This window comes from Herpailurus yagouaroundi, unplaced genomic scaffold (assembly GCF_014898765.1).
Source record: "Herpailurus yagouaroundi ecotype Mexico unplaced genomic scaffold, PumYag 100, whole genome shotgun sequence".
Lineage (NCBI taxonomy): Eukaryota > Metazoa > Chordata > Mammalia > Carnivora > Felidae > Herpailurus > Herpailurus yagouaroundi.
Window position 1 is genome coordinate 82,021,393 of NW_024412391.1, and position 16,824 is coordinate 82,038,216.

General features: G+C 50.0%; 1 protein-coding gene across 13 annotated transcripts in view; it reads right to left on the reverse strand.

The window, feature by feature from the left end:
* Positions 1 to 266: 266 nt before the first annotated feature.
* ATXN7L1 (ataxin 7 like 1) overlaps positions 267 to 16,824 on the reverse strand; it is a 254,775-nt gene continuing 238,217 nt past the window's right edge. For 10 of the 13 annotated variants that reach the window (XM_040472901.1, XM_040472899.1, XM_040472911.1 and 7 more), the window contains 5 exons: positions 13,031 to 13,152; positions 11,287 to 11,592; positions 7,808 to 8,747; positions 4,526 to 4,600; positions 267 to 2,949 (listed from right to left, as the gene is read on the reverse strand). In XM_040472901.1, coding sequence (XP_040328835.1) covers positions 2,908 to 2,949; positions 4,526 to 4,600; positions 7,808 to 8,747; positions 11,287 to 11,592; positions 13,031 to 13,152 — 1,485 coding nt within the window. In that variant the 3' untranslated portion in view covers positions 267 to 2,907. The remainder of the gene's footprint in view (positions 2,950 to 4,525; positions 4,601 to 7,807; positions 8,748 to 11,286; positions 11,593 to 13,030; positions 13,153 to 16,824) is intronic. The other 3 variants (XM_040472900.1, XM_040472903.1, XM_040472902.1) reach the window with 3 other exon arrangements.

Sequence of the window (16,824 nt, forward strand, 5' to 3'; positions counted from 1 at the left end):
TTATCCAAGTCGCTTTTTTTTTATGGCTGACAGGTCTATGCATTGTGTTATGCTTAACAACCAGAGCTTTCGAGCCTCTATGGCTGGCGACAAGTCACGAGATCTTCAGGTAGATGGGGGGTGGGGTGGAGGTGGTGGTGATGTGTGTGTGTGTGTGTGTGTGTGTGTGCAGTCAAGGGGCTGGGAAGGGAGGGGTTGGGGGGGATGAACAGAAGTACCCAAAGGAGATCACCCTAATAATGCTTAATAGGCTGGTCCAGTTGAACTCCATTAAAACAAACCCAAAGAAAACCTTTTATTTGCATTCCACTTTTCAAGCTGTGAGTTTTTAATACATCGTTATAAAGTAAACCTGTGGTTGATTGTGAAGGAAGAAACACCGTGGGTTTTCCCTTTTTTGCTCCGTTTTCCAGCAATGTCCTCACCTTGGTCAGAGCCAGTCTTTCACCAAGTAAGCAGCATCGGTGGGGGGCCTCTTTATTCCAGCTTGCAATTCCAGATGGAGACAGCTCACACATGGAAACCTATTGAATTGCTCCGTTAGTCCCTGTCAAGACATTATTTCTCAGAAGCAGCCACTTAATCTCTCAACCTTTGTTTTCCCTCTTCGAGTGTAAGAGTTTATAACTCAGAGGGTTATTTTGTTGCTGAGATTTTTTTTTTTGTTTTTTGTTACTCCTGCAAGTTTTTACAACTTAAAATAAATTATAAACAAAACAAAAAAAAACCAACAGACTTCTTAAAACCGAACAAGACAAAAGTTGTGCAAAAATAACAAAGATATGTACATACTTTTCAGTTGGAATAAATGTACAATAAAAACATAATTCAAAGAACATTTTAAAAATATAAACATTGCTTAAACTTTCCTACGTTTCATATTGTTTCTGAAACTATTCTGGTCAGTTAGCTCTGTAATATAGTAAAACATAAATTATTACAAAATTAACACTATAAAAATTTACTTTAAGAATATCTTCTAAACTTTTTTCCAAAGGGTCTAACCTGTTTATAATTTCTTAAACATTTATAAGTCTTAAAATCTGCCTTAACTTTTTTTTTTTTTTAAAAAGAAAGAGTAACCATCTTCCTTCAATTTGCAGTCTCTTTTTCCCAAGACGTAAATAAACCAGCATATAAGTGCACTTTTAACACTGTAGAAATAAAAATGAAATCGTCTGAACTAATGTCCTGGTACCTAATGTCAACTCCTGATTTTTAAAAAAATCTTCATTTTATATTAAAAATTTTAGGAATCCTATAAGAAACACTGTCAGTGCAATTCCATTGATACAAATCACTCCGTTTGCTTCCCGTCTTCCCAAAATCTAATGTGGTGAAACTTAACAGTAGTCTGATCTTTGGGTTGAGGGGATGGGGCAGAAAAGGGGAACTTGAGGGCCGGGATGAGGGTTTGGGCCCAGCTGTAAAACTGGCATTCATTTCTGATTTAGGGATGAAGCAAAACTTCCTAGGATCTCTTGCTATTATCTCGTCCGCAAAGTTTCATGATTAATAGCGCAGGATGCCTATGTCATATTGTGAATTCCTGATTATGATTCCCTCTTAGAGCTAATCGTATTGCTACTTCTTTCAAAACTCCAGTGTGAACAGTTTTGTAGCTGCAGGGCTCTGGCTTCTTTCTTCCCTCTCTTCCAAATGGCTCTTCCTCATTAGGCGGTGGCTGGGCTTACTATGCCTTTCTGGGGGTGGGGGTGCTGTGAGTCGGGGCTTGTGATAACCTAGTATAAGCTGATCTATGGGAATGCTGATTGCACGGGACCCTGGGGCCCAGGGCACGGAGGGGCGCGGGCAGTGCTAGTATTTATTCTCACCAGGCGTTGGATACTTAACCCTCCACGGAAGCTTTCCCTCAGACCCTTCCTGCACCCCCACCCTTGCGTTTTCTCCTCTTGCCTGGCCCCGGAGGGCAGCTTAGGAACCTCCATCGCTGTGGGCACTGGGGTCTCGTGCCTTTTCCCTGGGATTCCTCCCTCTCTGGCTCACCCAGCTTTGGGGCCCTTGTGCACGGCACCCGGGAAGGGATTTGGCAGCGTGGATTCCTAACAAGCTCCGATGATCAGTCACCCAGTTTCCTCGGTCTTTTGAGGGATATCTTCCCCTACCCCTACGCTCTGCTTCCTGTCACCTTCCAGGCCCATTCCAGCCCCTGTTCCTGACCCAGTATATCCTCTCTGAGCTGCACAGCTGGACAGTGGTATTGGGTAAACGACATAGTTCAGTGGCCACTTTTCTCCAACTTGCCCACAGCGTCGGGCTCCTACGGTGCTGGTGCAGCGCAGGAACCTGCTGGGGGCGCTCAGCCCGGCCCCGCAGCTCTCCGCTCTCGGCAGAGACACAGGCTGTTTCCCAGCAAAGCCCCTCCCCCAGCACGCTGTCCAGAGGGGAGCTCGTGAGAGCCAGCCCCTTCCCGAAGGCCAGTGGGGACCCCGTGAGCGGCAGGTGGGAGGGGATGAAAGGGACAGGTGGGAGAGGTCGACGGAAGGAGCACGGCGTGTGCTCAAGTTCAAGAGTTTCAGACAACGCCAACCAGGAACTGACACTTGCAGCGTCTGCTCTCCTGGCTGGAGCAAAAGGATGGTGCGGCAGCAGCATCGGCAGCTATAGAGGGCCGACCCCGAACTTGGAAGAACGCGTACACGTGGCAAATGAAGGAACCGACACAAAACACTGGTACTGTTTTCTGTGAATCTTAAATTCACGTTCTTTTGCCTTTTGCTTTCTCTTCGGAACTCAAAACCGGTCAATTAAAAAAGGAAGAAGAAAGGCCAGAGCCACCCGCCGGCACAGGAAACAACTCTCCCCGGCTGCGCACACCCCTCCCTCCTCCTCCCGCCTCAGCCCCGGGTGGCCAGGCATTGGTTTGGAAGTGGCTTCACAGTCTTGTTACGGAAGAGTCCTGATCCTGCCCGTTCTGTTGGTGGTCTTCTAGGAAAGAAAAGAAAAGCTTGTGTAGAAACCACACACTGGGGATTACCCGCAAGAACTCAAGAACGGAGCCTCCGCTTTCTCCGTCTGGCGTGACCCTTAAGGCAACCGTCCCACCTCTTGCCTTGGGCAAAGAAACGAGGCAAATGAGCAAAGGAGGGGCATGTGAGGTGGCCACAAAGATCCTAGCTTGGGGGAAAACACAGGGGCAAACCCCGTGGACATGCATATGGTGGGGTGGGGGTGTGGTTCCCTTCCCAGAGAGAGAAGTGCAATAATTAACCAGTCTTTTTTTTTTTTTTTTTTTTGGCCTCTGTTCATTTACCTTTTCCTATCTAACCTGTGCACCACACGGAGAATTATCTAAGGAAGAAGTGTAGTGTTGGATTAACATAGAGGCTTTGGGTTCAAGTTACTTAGCCTCTTCCCCTGGGTATCTCCAATCTGTAACATGAGGCTCATCACTGGTCCTTCACAGGGTTGCTAACAGGTCTATATATATGTAAAGGGCTCAGCGTGGCACCTGCAGAAAAAGCCACCACAAATGTGGCTATTTGATTATTATTACATTTGTTAAGGGTGACCGTGTGGCCTCTGGGTGGACCCAGCAACCCGTGCAGGAGGCTTGTCAAGATCAGAGGCAGGTTGCCAGGGCCCAGACCCCTGCCCCCACCTACCCCCCCACAGAGGATAGGCTTCAGGTGCTCAGGCACAAAGTGACCCAAAATGATGGAGACGCGCTCCTTGATCTAGGGATACAAAAACGGTTTTCCTATAATCTTCACCCACACACCACCCTGACATCTGTGGGGAGACCTCAAAGGCCGAAATGCAGACAAACACATTGCAATTTGTTCTCTACAAAACCTGTAGCCCGTTGAAGACAACATAACACCACCATACGTTTATTTTTTACAGTCACATGTAACCTACAAACCCCCATCCCCTACCCACCCTGGCTTCCCCCAGGGGCACGCACAGTCCCTCGTAGCAAATCATTTGTACACTGACTACTCTCACACCTCGAATTTGTAAAAACTGCTGCATCTACCCTGGATGTTCCCACCAGGAAACCACATCTTGAACAGTAGCTACAGCTCACCAGAGGCCTTGAGACAGGACTGACTGATGGGTGTCCCTAGCGAGGCCCTGCAGTCAAAACCATTAATTTTCTCAACAACGTTAGGAGGTAGGCATCACCTTTGCTATTTAACAGATGGAAACACTGAGACCCAGAGAAGTTACTCTACCTAATATCACACAGCTGCTAATAAAAATCAGGGCTCATACTAGTGTGCTATGTGTTAGGCATTTTCTAGAGGCTTTAGGTGAATAGATTAATCTTCACAAAAACCACAGGAGGTGGGGGCCATTATGATCCCCTTATGGGTGAGGAAACTAAAGCACAGAGAAGTTAAGTAACTCGACCAAGGGCACACAGCTACTAACCAGAAGGCCTAGCTTTGGAAGCCAGGAAGCTTTGTTCTTAGCTGGAGCAGAGATTCGAGCTAGGGTCTGCCCCACTGCCCATGCCTCTGCGTTGGTGACCCTGTGCACGTCCCCCTCAGTACCTTACCTGTCGGCTGTGTCCTGGGCTGGATATGCTTGAAGGACTGGACTGTGACAAAGGTAGGCTGCTATTTTTCCCAACCTGAAAGACACCAGCGAGGCCCACTCAGATCCGCCAGCCTGTGAAAGACCCCCGGGACCCTGCGCCGCCCGGGGTACAAGAGCGCCATCCCTCCCTCCGAGCGGTGCATGGCTAGTGTTTCCATCTCAGATGGCAGAGGAGATGAAAATGCCTTGGGGGGCATCTTGCTGACACCCTTCCCGTCCCAGAGAGAACGCAGAATGGAGGGGAACTCTTCATTCTGCTTCCCAGATGTAGACCGTGGGTTTCAGGGGGTGAGGATAAAGGCATCTGGCAAGAGGCCCGGCCCCTCCTGGGGGGGCATTTAACCCTGCAGAGGCCCCAGCTTTTCCATCCCTGACCTCGCAGAGCAGTCCCAGACCCATCTGGTTTCCGGCTCAGATTCCCTTGGACTAGCTCAGGATAAAAGCCTGCATCTTTTTCTGGGTCAGTTTTCTTGGCCAGAAGACATAGCCGACACCTTGCTATTCTTCAGAAAACAAGGCAAACGGCGCTGGGGGCAGGTGGGTGTGGCTATGGGGCTCCTTCCCTTTCTCTGTGACCGTCCTGGGCACCTGGGGAGCTGGTTCCTCAGGTGATTACCCTTCTAGCAGGCAGCTCCTCCTGGAGCCTATAGAGACCTATAGAGAGCATCGTCCTCTACGTTAACTCACCTTTGCATAAAGATGTTTGCCTTACATTGGCAGTCTGGTTTTGGTTCAATTTAATATCTCTGTGGCAATTCTGGTCTTATGCTTCCCAGACACAATTTAAGAGAGCCCTATTTGGTTCCCAAAGCCCATACCTTGAATTTCTCAACCTATGTTATGCTTCTCCAGTCTCCTAACGGGATCAACACCGATTGCAAAGGCCTTTCCCCAACACTTGGAAATCACCAGTGGTGACCCTGGACAAAGCCTTTTCTTTCTTTCTTTAAAAAAAAAAATTTTTTTTTTTTTAACATTTATTTATTTTGAGAGACAGAGAGACAAACCATGAGCAGGGGAGGGGCAGAGAGAGAGGGAGACACAGAATTTGAAGCAGGCTCCAGGCTCTGAGCTGTCAGGACAGAGCCCGATGCGGGGCTTCAACTCACAAAACGTGGGATCATGACCTGAGCTGAAGTCAGATGCTTAATCGACTGAGCCACCCAGGTGCCCCTGGACAAAGCCTTTTCTTAATGGCCTGGTGACAAGCACCCAGGCAAGTATTGCCTGCATTAGGGAGCCAGTGCTGGCTAGACCAAGGCAGCTGTTCAAGTAATCTGCTTTTTTGATTTCCCTCCTGATAAATACTCTGCTGGAGGCTCGTCTGCTCCTTTCAGGACTAATGCATTGTGTTTACTAAACTTTTTCATTCATTCATTTTTGACTAATTCATTGTGTTTACTAAATATTTCATAGAGTCCTGCTGACCCAAGAACAAACAGGGCAACATTAACACAGAGGCATGGGGGTTAAGCGTCTAGACTCCAGAGTCAAATTGCCTAGGTTTAAATCTCAGCCCTACTATTTCCTTGCTGTGTGACTTTGGGCACATTGTTTAACCTTCCTGTGCCTCGGTTTACTCATTTGTAAAATGGGGGTAATAACAGGTAACAATGAAAGGAATTAATATATCTGAAGTGCTTGGAACGGAGCCCATCCCAGAAGTAAGTGTTAGCGGCTAGAACTTTATATAAAGTGGGTGACACTAGGTGCACCTGGGTGGCTCAGTCGGTTAAGTGCCTGACTTTTGATTTTGGCTCGGGTCGTGATCTCACGGTTCATGAGTTTGAGTCCCACACTGGGTGTTGCGCTGACAGCACGGAGCCTCCTTGGGATTCTCTCTTCCTCTCTCACTGACCCTCCCCGGCTCTCTCTCTCTTTCAAAATAAATATATAAATAAATAAAAACTTTTAAAAATAAAATGGGTGACACTATAGCCTTGTTGCTCAGGGTGTGGCCTGTAAGCCAGAGAGTGGCACCCCAGACCTGTTGACAAAGAGTCTGCAGGTTCATAAGACCCCCAGGGGCTGCCTGTGCAAGTTCAAGTTTAGAAAGTCCTGGTTCTACCCTTCATCCTGAGGCCTGGAGGTGGCCCGGACCAGCAGCTTAGTCTGTGGGTGCCAGCCCCTTTCCTCTGCACCCCTGGAATTGGGGGCGGGGGGGATCAGATGGTGGCGCATCTGCTGCAGCCACAGGGCTCTAGTGGGAGGACCTACATCTCCCCTTGTCTCCCCTTGGCCTCAGTGTGCAGCCTGTCTGGCCCCCGAGAGCCAAACGTGCGGTTTCTCAGGTGTTTACCTGTGATTTGTGAACCCCCCCAGATGTTCTCTTTGTGAGGTTGTAACAAGTCTCATATAAAGATGACATAAAAATTAAAACATCTGTTTAACTGCCTCTCATCCCTCCATAGTCCTCTTCCCTAGACAGGGCTGGCCTTAGGGTCCGGCCCACTTCATTCTAAACGTGGGCAGCTGTAGCCCCCTGTTCGCCCTGCTGCCCCGGTGGGGCTCAGGCTAGGGATGGGCCCTCCCACCACCTCTGCCCTCTCCTAGCAGAGTCTGGAGGGGGTGGGCATTTGCTAAGTAGCTCCCCCGCCTGGGGGAAAAGATCAGATTTGAGGACGGCTGGTCTTGGGCTCTTCTCAGACCACGCCCCACTTTCCCAGACTTCCTCACAACACACCCTATTTGCAGGTGGCATCGGACCCTTCTGTGCCTATAGGTGTGAGATGCAGTTTTATCATAGGAGGAGGTGGGGCCGAGGTTGCCTGGAAGAGTGGGGACAGTCAGTCACCCCGGGAGGCAGTAGCACCGCCTACCATAGCCCAGGTGGCCCGGGTCATCACTGGACCTGCCTGGGCCTCGGGCTCTCACGGAGGGGATTCCCATAGACCAGATGTAATGAAATTGTGCTCAAAACTCAAGATCCAAAAGCGACAGAAGAGGAGGGGGAGCTCAGACTCTCCCTGTGCCTCAGCGTCCCCATCTGTAGAGTGGTGCTGACAACTGCACCGACTGCGCTGGGTGGTGAGGTTTAAAGTAAGTGACATGCGCGCAGCGCTCGCTCGCGACAGCTTACTTAGCACGCAGCGGCAAAGTACTCAACTACTCGGTTCTCGGAACGGAGGCTGCTCTGTTACCTGAGCTACCTGGCTGAGCAGGGGCGCTGCCCAGCTCCCTCTGCCCCCCCAGAGCCCGTGAAGGCAGCGCCGGGAGGCCCCTGGAAACACGGGTCCCTTACCTGCCGAGAGGAGGTGCTGTTAACGGGATCGGGCACCGGTGCGAGAAGGCCGGGTGGGTTCTTTTTGTGAACGCTATTCATACCAGGCATTTTAGTGATTTTACAGGCTTTGCTACTAGAACTCGAGTTCTTACGCTTTTTTCCTTCTGATTTGTCAAAAGAGAGGGGCAGCGAAGACACGGCATTGTGTGAGGCCAGAGAGAGGTCCCCTGCAAGGGAGGGCACAGAGAGGGGACAGGAGTCACTGCTGCCGCCCACCGAGCCCACGTGTCTCACTATGTCCGCGGGGCCACTGGGCAGCGAGGTCCGTCCTGAGGGCTCCAGTTTGGCACTGAGTGGGCTCACCCCATTGTTGGAGTTGTGCACAGACAGACTGTTATAGGGAGGGGCCGCCTGATAGGAGTTCAAAGCTGAACTGGCATTCAACACACAGTTCTTTTTGTGGGGCCCTGATAATGGAGACGAGAGGGATGTCTGCAAGGATAATGAGGAGGAGGAGGAGGAAGTCGAAGGCTGCGGCTTCCTCTTTTTGTTACTTGGAGACTCGTCGCTACGGGCGGACAGGTCTTTGACTTTTGAGGATTTGCTGGTTTTGGTTTTGGATGGCTTGTGGGATGGGGAAGGGATGGCGGCTGGTATCGGGGACACGGCGGATGGGGCCTTGAAGGTTGAGTCCATGATGCTGAGGGTTGCAGCCACATGGGGGAAAGCTGTGGTGTGTGACATGAGGGCGCTCGGGTCCGGCGACGCCACAAAAGCTGCGTTTGAGAGCATGGCTGATGTCATTATGTAAGAAGAGGTGAGTCTCGAGCTGATGGGGGCTGAAGGAAGATACACAGCACTGGGGTTGCTGAAAGGCTGTAAAACGGATGCTGGAACGGGGGTGGAGGTGTGGGCTGCTGGCGAGGGCATGGGGCTATCTGCCGCAGGAGGGATCTTCCTAAACATGAGAGAAGAGTGAGAGAGAAACCGTGAGAAACAGGCTTGGCACTGCTCCAGAGGCTCGAGTAAGCATGAGCCTCAGGGCTACAGAGGAACCCCAGTAGAACCAGACTATGGAGGATGAAGCCTTGGAGGATGGCGGACTCTGAATTATGGCCCTTCCCTGTGGCTCCCCCCATTGCAACATCCAGCAACCTATATTGAATGCTTTCAGGTTTTCACATCCTTGTCTCCACGCTTGGCTACTGGATAATGGCTGATTTGGCTTCGTGAATAAAGGCGAATGTTATTTAGAATAGAAGTTTCCCCAACAGTGTTCTCGCTCTTTTTTTTTTTTTTTCTGGCAGTGATGAAGGTGGTTTTTAATGAGCAGTAGTCATTTCACAGTTAGGTCCTGGCTTGAAGTAAGAGGTGTGAGGACAGGGCTTTGCCACCGGCACCCCGGGGTCACCCCTGCACACTGCCGCTCAGGGCTTCCCAGCCCCTCCTGTGCCCTGCCTCCCCCCCTGCTCCCAGGCCAGCATTCTCGGGCCTTTGCTGCCTGCAGGCTCCGGTTTACTCCAGAGAGGCGTGTCCACGTGGGCCTGGGGCTGCTGTTGCCGATTTATTTCTATTCACATCACCCAACCTTGGCTCTCACTCTGGGGAGCTACAGTGGGGGTGTGGCTGCCCTCCCACAGGCCTCCCCATCTCTGTGTCAGGGTGAGGTGAGAAGATAGGGACCCGCATGTATCCAGACAAGGGGATCGGGACTTTCCACTTTGTTCTGAAGACAGATGCAGGATGTGGGCACAGGAGAACACAAGGTCGGGGGGAGGAGGGTCTTCCAGGAGGTTGGGGGTCCCTGGGAGCAAACTCCCTGTCTCCTGTACTCTGTGGAACCAAGGGCAGCACCCAGTGGCGGGTCACTCTTGGGGCCTGCCTATAAACCCTGTCTTTTGACTCCCATGTCCAAACCATGGCCTGGGTCAATATTGCTGCTACTCTGGGAACCAGGAGGAGGAGCATAGGGGCTTTGGGGGTCACCGTTCGTTCCTCATTTTATTCTGCAGGAAGGGATACTGACCTCAGGAGCCAGGTGAGTATTTTCAAACGGGCTCTTTCCTAGTTCTCCCCTTGCTGCCCGCCCCCCACCCCCCGCTTTTGCCTGGAAATCATTTTCAGTGTAGCTGAGCCCCCCACCCCAGCAGTTAGGAACTAGCTCTCTTTCTTTGAAAGTGGTACTTCAAGGTGGGCAGGCTTGGGGCCTGCACCCCCATAGCTTCGAGCAAGACGTGAGACGAGGCCTCTCGAAAGCCCTTCTGTCCTTGGAGGCCACTCTCTTGGCTGCAGCAGCAGGATGAGGCCCCACTGTGAAGGAAATGCCTCTCCTAGCGCTGCCCTGAAGATTCAGTGTCCTGCCTGCAATGTGGTGGAGCCTATGGTTTCCATCTTTAGGGTGGAATCCAGAGGAGTCCTTGAATACAGAAGCACAGTGTCCTTGAAAACATCAGATCAAACAGATCAAATATAAGAGAAAAATGTTGCCAAATCCACTGTGGCCACGATGACGTTCGAAAATCTACTTTTTCTTAGGCCTAAAGAACGTAAAAGATCCTGTCCACACTAAATCAGTGCTACGTTAGTTCTTGTTGCAATGAACTAATGAGTGAATGGATGGATGGATGGATGGATGGATGGGTGGGTAGGTGGGTGGGTGGCTGGATGGGTGGGCAGGTGAATTCTCAGCAGCAACATAACTAAGCATGCTGGGCAAGGACTCCCATGATATCAGACCGGAAAGGTCTAGACACGCCCTTAAAACTGTCTGGCACTGCACAACCCCTTCCTGATGCTTTAGGGGCGATTCCTTGCAACGTGTGGCATGAGCACACTCTCCCTGCTGTCTCTGTTCCTGGCTGTGGTGCCACAGGCAATCCACTCCATCTTTCCCTGACTCAAGTTTCTTACTAGCTAAAATGTGGATAGAAATACACGTGGGCAGAGGTTTGCAGTTACTTGTAATAAATGTTATTTTCTGAATACCAGATGGCTCATTTAGAGAGGACCCCAATCAGTGCCCTTCAGTGGGATCTACTCTGAACGTCCCAATTTGTAACTTTCCCATTCAATAGTATAAATGTGTGCTTCAACTTGTGTGGACAAGCAGGGCTGAAGTCCCCAGTCTTGCCCAGCTGGCACTCAGGACTGGGATGGATGCTACTTTTTAGCCTACTCTCTATCCCTTTCCTTCTTTTCCCGCACTAATCATAAGTGGATAGCAGAGGCAGAGGGGAGAGAGGGCAGGGGAGTGAGGGGCATGTGGAGGCTCACTGTCCCGGGGGGCCCCACCCCCCCCCCCCCCCATCCCGTGCTAAATAGTTTATATGTTTTTCTAGGTGCCAAATGGCAGCGGATTTCAGCTTTGCGGACTGTGCCCTGGTTTAAACTTTGCACGCCGGCCTAGGGAAGTCCCGTACAAAAGCCCACAGATGCGCATAAATTACTGACAGTGCCCATCCTCCCCTGCCAGCTGGCATGGAGATCCAGATGCTGACCTGGCTGAAAGAGAATACTGTGTTGGCGTCTCCTGATGCAGAGTTAAATGCTTGTTAAAGAAAAAAGAGTCTTGGCCGTTCCTTTTCTTCCTAATGTCTTCCACGCCCCCATCGGCTGCCATCCCTCCAGGTTCGGGCCCGTCGGGGCCTGGGGTTTGGGCAGCGAGGTTGAGAGGGCAGCGGGGTGCTACGCTTTCCAGAGTTGACACCCAGGCAGCCCCAATGTTGCTCAGTGACAGCAGATTGGTTAGGCAAGTCCTGAAAAGGGGGGAGGGACCTGATGCCCTGTGGCTCGGGTTTCTGTGCCTGAGGAGGAAAGGAATATGGAGCTTGAGCTGACAGGACACCAGGTAGCGAAATACAGATCAACACATTCCTTCCACGTGTCCGGGATTTACACTTCCACAACACAGGAGAGCAAAGAGCGGAAAGAATCACCGGGGCGGGCTGCCATCTTGGGGGAACAAGTGCAGAAGGATAAACAACCAAATAACTGAGAACACGGTAACCCCGCATGCAGCGCCCGTGTGTTGGCGTTTAGAATGGACACAGGCAGAAACCAAGGGTGCCTTTTAGACACACTGAGCAGTCGTTTCAGTGGGAAGAAACGATAAGCTTCTCTTGTGGCCCTTTCCTACTTTGTGGCAAGTGTCAACGTTGAGTCCACTAGGCCAGTTTACGGCACACACCGTGGGGCTTGTTTCTGCTACGAGCTTGGGTCCGGAAGCTCTTTGGGCGTCGTGGTGAAAAGGAGCTGCCTGGGAGAGAGGAGGGAAGCTGGGGGAGGGGCAAGCTCTGAATTCTGTTCCCAGGCCCGCCACCCACAGCACCCTCCTGTGTCTCAGGAAAGCCTTCCTGCCCTTCCTGGGCTTCCCTGGGCAGGCAGGGTGAGGGGTTTGGCGTTGGCCTTTCCTGGGCCTAGACCTGAGGGATCCATGACTCTAATGGGTTGTGAGGTCTTAAGAGCTCACCTGGGTAGGGGTGGGGGTGGGGGCTGCCAGTGGGCTTGAGTGGCCGGCACTGGTGCTCCTTATGTGCCGTGGTTGGAGAGGGTCTAGCTTGTCATTCTCTCATAGTGGCATTTGCCTAAATCAGGAAGTTTTCTTCCCTTTTTATGACTCTCCTATTGGGAGGTGTTGGAGAACAAAGGGGGCTCAGAGAGATGGAATAGAAGCTGGGGTTTAGGGTGGAGAGAAACACAGGGAGAGGCGAGGAGAGAGATCTAGCTAGGTGGGAAGGGCCAAAGACAAGCTTAACCAACTTCAAACATCGCCTGGGCTCTGCCTTGTTGGCCGCTGTACATATTTTTTCCACAGGACATTAAACAATTAGAAATTGGTCCATAACCATAGTGAAGTTTTTAGCATCGACACTGTAGCATTGACATTACAAACAGAGGCATATTCTTAGTATCCTTAGATGTTCTCAGTCAGAGCATAAAGGCCCTTTAACACTCTTGCATACACGAGATCTTATCTACTACTCTTTTCACCTAGTTTAGAAGATTACCAACAGAAAAATGATCTCCAAAGAAAGACAAAGCATACCATATATCCAACGCGTCTCTGAAAAACTGGGGGCAAGGCATTAAGAAGCGCTGACATTAAAGAATTAATCATGGATCCCGTTCTCAGAATCATTTTGCTCTACGAAAAGCCAACTACCAACATTGATCTAGAAAGCTGGGGTTCAGACCATCGTGGGGCAGCTCTGAGCACATACAGCACGAAAACTGCGCACTTACTTCCACATCTGGGAATTCAAGTGTTTTTCTACCATGGAGTTTAGTGCGAATCGAAAACGATCCCATCTTCTATCAAACACATAGTACCCTCGTCCCATGAGGCGACTCCCGAATGAGCAAAACTGTGAGGGAAAAAAAAAAAAATTTAAATTTTGATTACAGGTTAATAAGCTAATATAGACCATGCAGAGAAAAATAACATTTGCACAAAAACACACAGGGGTACAATTTTACTCAAAATAAAGAAGCAAATAGTTCCGAAGCCAGAAATATTTCTGCGGTGCTTTCGTTTGTGTTTTAGATTTTCTGCAGAACTTGTTGTTATGACTCAACAATAGTGACATTCAGTTTTCTGTGGCACAGAGGGCTACCTTCTCTACACCTGGACCAAACCAGCATTTTAGGGTAAAAAATCCCCGCAAAAAACAAAAAACAAAAAAAAACAAAAACAGCAACAAACCAAACCAAACTGAGAACAACCAGCAGCCAGTGTGATTTTTCAGCACCGCCCGCTTACGGTGTCATCCATCCATCTTCTCCGGGGACTCGGCGGTTCCCTGCCTCTCATTACGGTCACAGAAGCTGCTTGTCCTGATGCAATCTGCCATCTTGTTGGAGCTTTCCTATCTGTTGTCAACAGAGCCACTTGACTTCCAACTAGGCTGAACTCCTTCCTTCCCTAGTCCTGACCTCACGTCCGCCTCTCAGCACTTCTAGGCAACATGTCACCACCACCAAGCTTCCATTCGTGCTGTTCCCTCCGCTGGCCACCCCCTTCCCTCTTCTCTCGCAGTCCCAATTCTCCCCTCCCCCAGTGCCGTAATTGCGACTCTCATTCCCAATGGCCCTTATCTGACCAACCTCGCCCCTTTGAGCTCTCACGGCACACCTACTACATACTTTACTACATTTCACCATGGAATCACTACATGGCTGTTTTGTGTGTGTGTGTGTGTGTGTGTGTGTGTGTGTGTGTGTGTGTGTTTAATGTTTATTTTTGAGAGAGTGAGAGACAGAGCACGAGCAGGGGAATGGCAGAGAGAGAGAGAGAGAGACACAGAATGTGAAGCAGGCTCCAGGCTCTGAGCTGTCAGCACAGAGCCTGCTGTGGGGCTTGAACTCACAAGCTGTGAGATCATGACCTGAGCTGAAGTCGGATGCCAACCAACTAAGCCACCCAGGTGCCCCGGCTGTTTAACGTTCTATGTAAATACTGCCTATGCACCTGGCTTGATTATAAAGGTATCAAGACTGAAAACCTCATTCTCCTCTTCCTCCTCAGTATGAGGTTGGTAGGGAAGGGATTTGGGCTAAAGAATGGATTGGAGAGACAAGGTCCCACACAATGTTTATAGCAAATCATACATTTAAAGCACAGGGCTGAAACATGAGCGGTAAAGATGTTTAATGAACGTCACTGGATTATGATGTTAGGGCAGGCAGAAGGCCGGTAGACAGAAACACAAGTGGACTCTGAGAAGGTGGCATGTGGCTGGTCTAGAGCTCAGGCGAGTCTGCATACGACTCTATAACTCAAACACAGCTTCTCCTCTTTCCCCCAGACCTCCCAGCAGCTCCCTGGCCTCCGTCCCAGACACAGTGCTGGGTTTGGACTCATTCCACAAACCCTTCCTGGAACCAGCCTTTGGAACAGTTCTTAGGAGGAAATGCAAGACCTTCCCTTTGTTTTGTTTCTGCTTATGTTTTGGGGGTTTTGCATTAGAATTTTGCCACCCATCAAATCTGGTACTCCTGATGAAAAACTCTTTCCTGCACTCTGATTATCAAGTGCTTACTGATTGAGCAAGAAAATATACAAAGGGGATTCTCCAATGTGGAAGCTGGTCCCCAGCAGCATGTGGGACCTGTTCCAGGTCTAGGCATCTTTTCTTCCTGCATCCCAGTTGCTAAAGACACCCTGAATGACTGTTTCGTTACAAAAAATGATTTAATGTATCAATTGACCATGAGAGAAAGGACAAAGCATAGAAACAATCCATGGCCTTTCCATTTAAATCAGCAGAACATTAAGGGCACACAAATCTGCCCTGCCCAGAGTTGAGCTAATCCACTGTAGCCTGGCAGTTTGTCATTTGGAAAAATATCCTGCACTCTGGAGTCTGGCCTTCTGGTAGAGCCCAATCTCTTTTTTAGACTTGGAAGCTGGAGGCCCTCTATGTCTCTCATGCAATATAGCTGCAAGGTTAAATGCCCCAAGAGGCTCCTGTTCTCGGTCGCACACTGTGCCCTCAGCGGAGCTATAGGTCTTCACTGCACGGGCCACCATGGCAGACTCCACTGGTAGCCGGTCTCATCAACCGCCATCCCACCCCCGCTTCTCCCCACCCTTTCCTTGCTAATGGATCTGCACTTTTGTTCTGATATCTGACATAGAACAGGCAGCACGGAAAGGGGGGTCTCTTCCCAGAACCTTGAGAAGAATCATGGCTACTTTCATCCCGTGTCACTGCAATCCCATCCACCAACTGGTGTAGGAGTGGGCATGTGACCCGTTTCTGCTAGATGTGAATGGAAGCCTGCTGGGGGAGCTCACTGGAAGATTTTCTTCCCCGAGAAATGACAGAAGCTGGCTTCTTAGAAAGACTCCCTTTCCATTCGTCCCTTTCCACTCTTTGGAGAATACTACTGGGTGAGGATGTGACCAGAGCTGTTGCAGACACAGTGAGATCATGTAGGACAGGCAGAGAGGGTTGAAGGGATTCTCCCTCAGAAACACCATATTGCAGGGGCGCCTGGGTGGCTCGGTCAGTTAAGCGTCCAACTTTAGCTCAGGTCATGATCTCACAGTTCATAAGTTCAAGCCCCTCATCAGGCTTTCTGCTGTCAACACAGAGCCCACTTCAGATCCTCTGTCCTCCCCTCTCTCTGTCCCTCCCCAGCTCTTTCTCTCAAAAATAAATAGACACAGGAAGGAAGGAAAGAAGGAAGGAAGGAAGGAAGGAAGGAAGGAAGGAAGGAAGGAAGGAAGGAAGGAAAGAAACACCATATTGCAGAGATGCTGAGCCAAGCTTGGAACCACCTATCTCTGGACATCCTGTTAGGTGAGAGGAATAAACAACCATAGTGTATATACACTGTATGGGTTCAATTTTTTATTCCTGGCAGTCAAAGGCATTCCTCATTGTCCCTATTTCTGTACTGGCCAAGCAGCAAAGTCTTAGGCTGCTTGTGAACCACAGGTCAACATCATCCCCAGAAATAGGAAGTGAATTGGCCTTCATTCATCACACAGATAGAAGGGAGGAGGAACTCACTCCATCCTGATGCATGATTGATTTTTTTTTTTTTTTTAAAGATCTTCTTTATTTAAATAACCTCTCCACCCCACACAGGGCTCGAGCTCACAATCCCGAGATGAAAAGTCGCGTGTCTCACTGACTGAGCCAGCCAGGTGCCCGATTCAGGATTGGTTTTATCTACACAGCCCATGACACTGAGGGACAGTCGAAGCTAACCTTGCAGGGCTCAAGCTGGGAGCAGAGCAACCTGGCCGTGGGGTCCCATGTTCCAGGACCCCCTGCCTTTAGCTCTGTGATGGTAGCACCAGGCAGTCCCTTCTTAAGTGTTTGGAGGGCAAACATAAACAAGCCTTCAGCTCATGCCTCCTTACATTTCCCACCTTGATTTCAATGACCTTCTGAATTGTCAAAAGTGGACTCTTTCAAGGAATTGGGAAGGAATTGTACCTTAATGTTAATCGCCAATCATGCTGACATGAAATGCTTCCTCCTCTCCTCTCCTCTCCTCTCCTCTCCTCTCCTCTCCTCTCCTCT